Here is a 7,994-nt window from a genome sequence, read left to right as displayed (position 1 = left end):
AGCCGCCATCACTAAGGTGGACCCGTTCTTTAATTTCCTTGTTCTTTATTTTCCTGTTTTTTGAATTTTTATGCTTATGTTTATCTATATTTGTGTCTTATTACATGATCATTAGTGTCTTAGTGTCCATGCCTTAAAGTTATGAATGTCCTATGAATCCATCACCTTTCTTAAATGGAAAATGTTCTTAATTGAAAAAGAGAAGAATTGCATGAATTCTGAATTTTATAACAGATTAATTATTTTGATGTGGTGGCAATACTTTGACTTCTGAATGTATGCTTGAATAGTGCATATGTCTTTTGAATTTGTTGTTCATGAATGTTGGCTCTTGAAGGAATGATGAAAAAAGGAGATATGTTACTGAGGATCTGAAAAATCATAAAAATGATTCTTAAAGCAAGAAAAAGCAGTGAATATATATATGTATATATAAAAAAACGAAAAAAAGGGAAAAAGAAAAAGAAAACAATAATAAAGTCATGATCCAAGGCAAAAAGAGTGTGCTTAAGAACCCTGGACACCTCTAATTGGGGACTCTAGCAAAGCTGAGTCACAATCTGAAAAGGTTCACCCAGTTATGTGTCTGTGGCATGTATGTATCCGGTGGTAATACTGGAAGACAGAGTGCTTTGGGCCACGGCCAAGACTCATAAAGTAGCTGTGTTCAAGAATCATCATACTTACCTAGGAGAATCAATAACACTATCTGGATTCTGAGTTCCTATAGAAGCCAATCATTCTAAATTTCAAAGGATAGAGTGAGATGCCAAAACTGTTCAGAAGCAAAAAGCTAAAAGCCCCACTCATCTAATTAATACTGATCTTCATAGATGTTTTTGGAATTCATTGCATATTCTCTTCTTTTTATCTTATTTGATTTTCAGTTGCTTGGGGACAAGCAACAATTTAAGTTTGGTGTTGTGATGAGCGGATAATTTATACACTTTTTGGCATTGTTTTTAGTATGTTTTTAGCATGTTTTTAGTTAGTTTTTATTATATTTTTATTAGTTTTTAGTTAAAATTAACTTTTCTAGACTTTACGATGAGTTTGTGTGTTTTTCTGTGATTTCAGGTATTTTCTGGCTGAAATTGAGGGACCTGAGTAAAAATCTGATTCAGAGGCTGAAAAGGACTGCAGATGCTGTTGGATTCTGATCTCTCTGCACTCGAAGTGGATTTTCTGGAGCTACAGAAGCCCAATTGGCGCGCTCTCAATTGCGTTGGAAAGTAGACATCCTGGGCTTTCCAGCAATGTATAATAGTCCATACTTTGTCTGAGATTTGATGGCCCAAACAGGCGTTTCAAGTCAGCTCAAGAATTCTGGCGTTTAACGCCGGAACTGGCACAAGAATGGGAGTTAAACGCCCAAACTGACACAAAAGCTGGTGTTTAACTCCAAGAAAAGTCTCTACACATGAAAGCTTCAATGCTCAACCCAAGCACACACCAAGTGGGCTCGGATGTGGATTTTTATGTCATTTACTCATCTTTGTAAACCCTAAGCTACTAGTTCTCTACAAATAGGACATTTTGCTATTGTATTTTTCATCTTTTGATCACTTTAGATCTTAGGATCATCTTTGGATGTCTAGTTCTTAGATCATGGGGGCTGGCTTCTCGGCCATGCCTAGACCTTGTTCTTATGTATTTTCAACGGTGGAGTTTCTACACACCATAAATTAAGGTGTGGAGCTCTGCTGTACCTCGAGTATTAATGCAATTACTATTGTTCTTCTATTCAATTCAGCTTATTCTTATTCCAAGATATTCATTTGAACTCAAGAACTTGATGAATGTGATGATTATGTGACGCTCATCATCATTCTCACTTATGAACGCGTGCCTGACAACCACTTCCGTTCTACAAGCAAACAAGGCTTGAATGTGTATCTCTTGGATCCCTTAATCAGAATCTTCATGGTATAAGCTAGAATTGATGGCGGCATTCAAGAGAATCTGGAAGGTCTAAACCTTGTCTGTGGTATTCTGAGTAGGATTCAAGGATTGAATGACTGTGATGAGCTTCAAACTCGCAATTGTGTGGCGTTAGTGACAGACGCAAAAGAATCACTGGATTCTATTCCGACATGATCGAGAACCGACAGCTGAATAGCCGTGCTGTGACAGAGCGTATTGAACATTTTCACTGAGAGGACGGGACTGTAGCCATTGACAACGGTGATGCCCAACATACAGCTTGCCATGGAAAGGAGTAAGAAGGATTGGATGAAGACAGTAGGAAAGCAGAGAGACGGAAGGGACAAAGCATCCCCATACGCTTATCTAAAATTCTCACCAATGAACAACATAAGTATCTCTATCTTTATTTTATGTTTTAGTTATCAATCCTCCATAACCATTTGAATCCACCTGCTGAGATTTACAAGATGACCATAGCTTGCTTCATACCAACAATCTCCGTGGGATCGACCCTTACTCGCGTAAGGTTTATTACTTGGACGGCTCAGTGCACTTGCTGGTTTGTTGTGCGAAGTTGTGATAAAGAGTTGAGATTGCAATTGAGCGTACCATGTTGATGGCGCCATTGATGATCACAATTTCGTGCACCAAGACACATCTTTACCAGATATGGGGTGCCCAAGGGCCTTATTAGTGATGGTGGTAGCATTTTTGCAATAGACAAATGGAAAAGATACTCCACAAATATGGAGTCATTCACAAAGTGGCTACACCATACCATCCTCAAACTAATGGATAGGCTGAATTGGCAAATAGGGAGCTAAAAAGAATCTTGGAGAAGATAGTTGGGATCACAAAGAAAGACTGGGCAAGGAAATTGGATGATTCCCTGTGGGCATATAGAACCGAATTCAAAACCCCAATCGGAAAGTCACCCTTTCAGCTAATCTATGGAAAATCATGTCATCTTCCTGTGGAGCTAGAACATAAAGCTTACTGGGCCACTAAGCTCCTCAATGTTGACTCTCAAGCAGTAGGAGAGAAAAGGCTATTGCAACTCAATGAGCTAGATGAATTCAGATTGGAGGCTTATGAGAATGCAAAGATATACAAGGAAAGAGCTAAAAAGTGGCATGACAAGAAGATCAAAAGAAAAGAGTTTGAGCCAGGGAAACATGTGCTGTTATACAACTCCGGCTCAAGATTTTTCCTGGGAAACTCAAATCTAAGTGGACTGGACCTTATCTGGTGACCAAGGTTTCTCCATATGGAAACCTTGAACTTCTGAATGAAGCCACAAAAGACACATTCACAGTAAATGGTTACAGAGCCAAGCATTACCTGGGAGGATCTTGGAACAAAGAAGAAAGCGTTCAGGAGCTGGGATAGATAAAGATGAAGGACGTCAAGCTAATGACGATAAACAAGCACTTGTTGGGAGCTAAGTTTGGTGTTGCACACCAAATCAATTTAAGGGTGAATGTTGAGAGCTAAATTTGGTGTCCCACCAAAAAGTTCATTAAAACCCCATTTCAACCCACTGCATAAATGGTCACTGGCTCTAAACAATCAGAGAAACTACTTAACCAATGATTACTTTCTAGTTATAATTAGTTTTCTTTAATAAAAGCACAATGGTTCATTTGATGCATCACAGACATTGGCAAGGAACTGAGTTTGGTGTTCACACACCAAAGTAAGTTCAAAAGCCTACAAACAATCATGCATGATTAACCATCTTTTAAGTGCTTGGAGAACAAGCAACTTCCAACAACTTTGCAGAAATTAAATTAATCTCTTGGAGCCATCATCCAATGACACTAAAAGGGTTATAAAGGCTGTGAATGATGATAACGAGGGAAGAGCTAGAAGACGTCACCAAGAGGTTGTATGTTACTTAATTCCCTCTAATTTGAAATGCTCTAAATTGGAAGTCTAAATGTACCCTTCTCTCTAATATTAGTTTAATTTGATTGTATTCTGTTTGATTACTATCTTTCAATTAGAATATACTAGTTTGCTTGTTCATCTACACCTACTTGAATGTATGTTTTGTGCCCCTTTGCTTGAATAAGAAAAATGTTTGAAACAAAAAGTAAAAATCCAATGTGGCAGGAACTAGAATAGGGATCAGTGGTGGTATATGCTTGACTAGATTAGCAAGTTCAAGAATAAAGCTGCAGGATAAAGAATGTCTCTTTTTAGTGTTAACTTAGGTGCTACTGTGAATCTTTGAATAAATAAATATCCTTGGAAGAGAAGAAAAGTAAGAAAGAAAGAAAAGCCTAAAATTGGCAACAAAAATGAAAGAAGCAAATAATAAGGTGAGACACCAATAGCTTGGACCTTAAGACACATGCCTTTGTTGTCTATGTACTAGGATTTGCTTGGATGATTAGGTTATAAGGAGTGTTTCAACACTTGGTAACTTGGGTTAACTAACCTGGTAAGGGCTTATATCTCTGTGTTCTCATTCATTATTCTTATGCTTTACTGCTTGCTTGGGGACAAGCAAGATTTAAGTTTGGTGTTATGATGCCTAGGCATCTTTGGCTAGTTTCACAAGCCATTTTTTAATTTTTTTACTTGGTTTCAGACATTTTCTTAGTCAATAAGTAAGCATTTGGATGAGTAATGTATGCATGTCTTGATTCAACCAAGTGTTGTGAATTATAAACATTTTCATGAGATTGATACAAGAATTACTTAATGCAATGAATGATGCATTGTCTTGTGATTATGGCAAAACTTTGATGCACTTGTTTGGTTGATGATAGGCAAGGAGAAGCAAATTAAAGGATAAGCAGAGGCTGTAGCGTTAGTGGCCAAGTTATGATAGGCAAAAAAAAGCAAAGGATAAGCAGAGAAGAAGCAGAGGTTGTGGCGTTAGTGGCCAAGTTAGCCCACTAACACCATGGTTAACGTTTGCTCAAGGAGGAAGTGCTGGCGTTAGTGGCCAACTTAGCTCACTATCGCCAGTGCTAACATTGCCAAGGAGAAGGAGCTGGCGTTTGTGGCCAAGTTAGCCCACTAACTCCAGTATTAACGTGATTCGAGGAAGAAGGGCAATGTTAGTGACCAAAGTTGGCTCACCAACGTGCATCAAGGAAGAATGGGCAACGTTAGTGGCCAAAGCTGGCTCACTAAGGCTACTACGCACAAGGGGGAGGTGCCAACATTAGTGTGCTAACGTTACCCAAGTTAGCACACTAATTTCTTCAATTATTTCATGAGTTGTGGCTGGAAAATTTGGCTAGTGTGCGTACGCACGGAGCAGTGTGCGTATGCACAAGAAGAAAATTGGCTAGTGTGCGTACGCACGAAGCATTGTGCACACGCACAACAAGAAGAACGTTGATAGCCCTGTTAGTGTGTCAACGCCAGTAGCAACACCAAAATGGATTTAAAGGCAACTTTAGTGGGACCGTTAGTGCACTAACGGCAGTGTTAATGCCAGCTTAGAAGGAGGCTTGTGGCGTTAGCAAGGCTGTTAACGCCAGTACCAACGCCAGTTCCAAACGCATCCATGCAAGTATGAGAGTGTTAGTGAACGTCAGCGTTAACTTCAGAAAGAGCCACTCCTAACTTGCTTCAACTAAGGCCAAAAGCCCACATCCAAGTACTTGATGACTCTGCTAAAGATTTTATATAGGAAGAGTTTTGAACTTGAAAGACATACGGGGAGCAGGGATCCTAATTTGGAAACTTTGAATTATTTTCTTTTTGTACTCAGTTTTACTTTCATGTACTTTTCTTTTCTATTTAAGTTTTCCAGAGCAATGATGAATTAAACCCCACATCATTAGGGGGAGGAGCTCTATTGTAATTCAAATGAATGAATGAAATTCTTCTTCTTCTCAATCTGCTTGTTGTAGCTAAGAGATAACTTTCGTGCTTAAAAGATCTATTCACTACCGGAAGGAGGTTTAGATCATTTGAATTTCTATGTGAGTCTCGGAAAGGGAATCATAGAAATTAGTTTGAAGCTCTTTCTCTCACAACTCTCTTGATCAACAAAGTCCTGGTTTGGGTTGAGATCCTGAGAACTTGTGTGGCTTATGGATAAGAGAATTGAACTTAACCTCTTCTCATGATCAATTAGATCAAGGAATTGGCAAATTGATTGTGTTAAAAGAAATTGGGTTGCCAAAGAAATTGAGACTCAATTAATTACAATCCGCCATAGATCTACTTCATATGATTGAGAATGAAGTTGAGACCTATTGATTCATGAAGGATTATAATATCTCCAATCCCTAATGAGTCTCACCCATTGTTGTTTTTCATTTCAATTGCTTTGAGTTTCTTGTTATCTTTAATTCCCAGCTCCCAAGACCCATTTACATTTCATGCAATTTACCTTTGATTGTCATTTACATTCTTGCTTTTACTTTCTTGCATTTAAGTTTCAGCTCTTTTAATTTCTTGCCATTTAAGTTTCAGTTCTTTAGTTTTTTGCCATTTAAGTTTTCTCCATTTACATTTCACAAATTACTTTCAGCTCTTTAATTTCAAGCAGTTTACATTCTGTTGTTTTACTTTTTTTGTGGATCATAATTTTGTTCATTCAATTACCCAAAACAATCAAATATTAGCTTAACTAGATAAATCACCTAGCTAAATTTGCTTAATCTATCAATCTCTGTGGGATCGACCTCACTCAATAATGAGTTATTACTTGATGATTTGGTACACTTGTCGAAGGAATTTGTGCTGTGCAAATTTTCTCGCATCATATATTTGAGTGTTTAGAGAGTATACACATTCGGTGAGAATTCGATTGCTTAATTCTATGTTCTCTTTGCTCTTAAAGCTTTATCTTTTTCATTGAAAAGGTAGTTTCACAGCATGAGAGTGAAAGTGATAGAGTGAATAATTGTGAGTAGTTTTTGCATAAGTATTTCAATTTTGAGAGTGAGAATAGATGACATTTTTTTTAAATTTTTTAAAAAATTAAAAAATATTTACTAACATTTGTGTATAAATCTTACTTAAAATTTAATTTTATAAACATTACTAACATTTTAACAAATGTTAAGAAGTAAATGTCACTAAATGTTGAAAATATAAAAGTGGTCTTTTGTGTTTTTTCTGAGTAGTATATCTTGTCCTAGACCAAATGCAGCCATATAGATGGATTATAACATAACGGATAAAGGTAAAGAAAAAATGTTTTATTGATACAGTAGTACATGGAAGAGAAATTAAAAGGTAGAATCCGCACAAAATTATCAAAATTTGGAAGGATTTATCTATATATTGGCCTTCATTAATTAGGCCACAGTGAACACCATTAATCATAAAATGAACAAAAGCTGGATCACTAACATGATGATGATCTTCTTGCTTCAACGTCGTTGTTCTTGATTCCAACCACGACCATAAGTTGATGATCCATATTATTATCATCGTCGTCATCATTATTATTATTGTTGCTGGCATCAAAATTTCTGGGAACAGTAACTGGTAGCTGCTGTTGTTGGATTTCTTTTTCAGGGGATGGTGGCAGCATCGCATGTTTTACGCCTTTCTTCTCTTTAGATTTTCCCCACACAACCAAATAAAGCCCTACAACCACCACTACTCCTCCAATAACACTGATACAAATATATCAAATTCAACAATAATGATGTTAATAATATTGCTATCTACTAGAAACAAAAATGAATTGAATCAAATGAAAGGTATACATAGCATTTATTTTAGTACCTTCCTAGGTAGAGCTTCTCAGAAAGGAGTATGGAAGCGAAGGCTGTGACTATGATCATACGCAGGGGATTGAAAGCAGTCACAAATACTGGACCCGTTGTTTTAATCACCAGCCCTTGCACATAGAACTGTATTGCTGATGTTACTACTCCCTGATTCATTAAACAACCAACCCAAAAATGTCACAATTTGCATTCTGTTATTATCTAAGATTTGTCTACATAATTGGTCATTATATATCATTCAATAATAAAATAGTTAGTTAATCAAATTATTTGACTAGAACGAGCCATTTCAATCACAATAAATTTTAAGTTAAAATTGTAAAGTAGTATTTTTTGTTTTTTTTTTTTTTTTTT

At 36.8% G+C, this 7,994-nt stretch overlaps 1 protein-coding gene across 1 annotated transcript in view; it reads right to left on the bottom strand.

Moving 5' to 3' along the window:
- Positions 1 to 7,079: 7,079 nt before the first annotated feature.
- The window catches only part of LOC107469667 (WAT1-related protein At4g08290), a 4,599-nt gene continuing 3,684 nt past the window's right edge, over positions 7,080 to 7,994 (bottom strand). The window contains exons 4-5 of the mRNA XM_052255627.1: positions 7,636 to 7,796; positions 7,080 to 7,523 (exon numbers count right to left, since the gene is read on the bottom strand). Of these exons, the coding sequence (XP_052111587.1) occupies positions 7,250 to 7,523; positions 7,636 to 7,796 (435 nt within the window). The 3' untranslated portion in view covers positions 7,080 to 7,249. The remainder of the gene's footprint in view (positions 7,524 to 7,635; positions 7,797 to 7,994) is intronic.

The sequence above is a fragment of the Arachis duranensis genome, chromosome 10 (genome assembly GCF_000817695.3).
Source record: "Arachis duranensis cultivar V14167 chromosome 10, aradu.V14167.gnm2.J7QH, whole genome shotgun sequence".
Classification (NCBI taxonomy): domain Eukaryota; kingdom Viridiplantae; phylum Streptophyta; class Magnoliopsida; order Fabales; family Fabaceae; genus Arachis; species Arachis duranensis.
The sequence above is the reverse complement of the archived record's forward strand: the minus strand, read 5'-3'. Positions and strand labels throughout refer to the sequence as shown.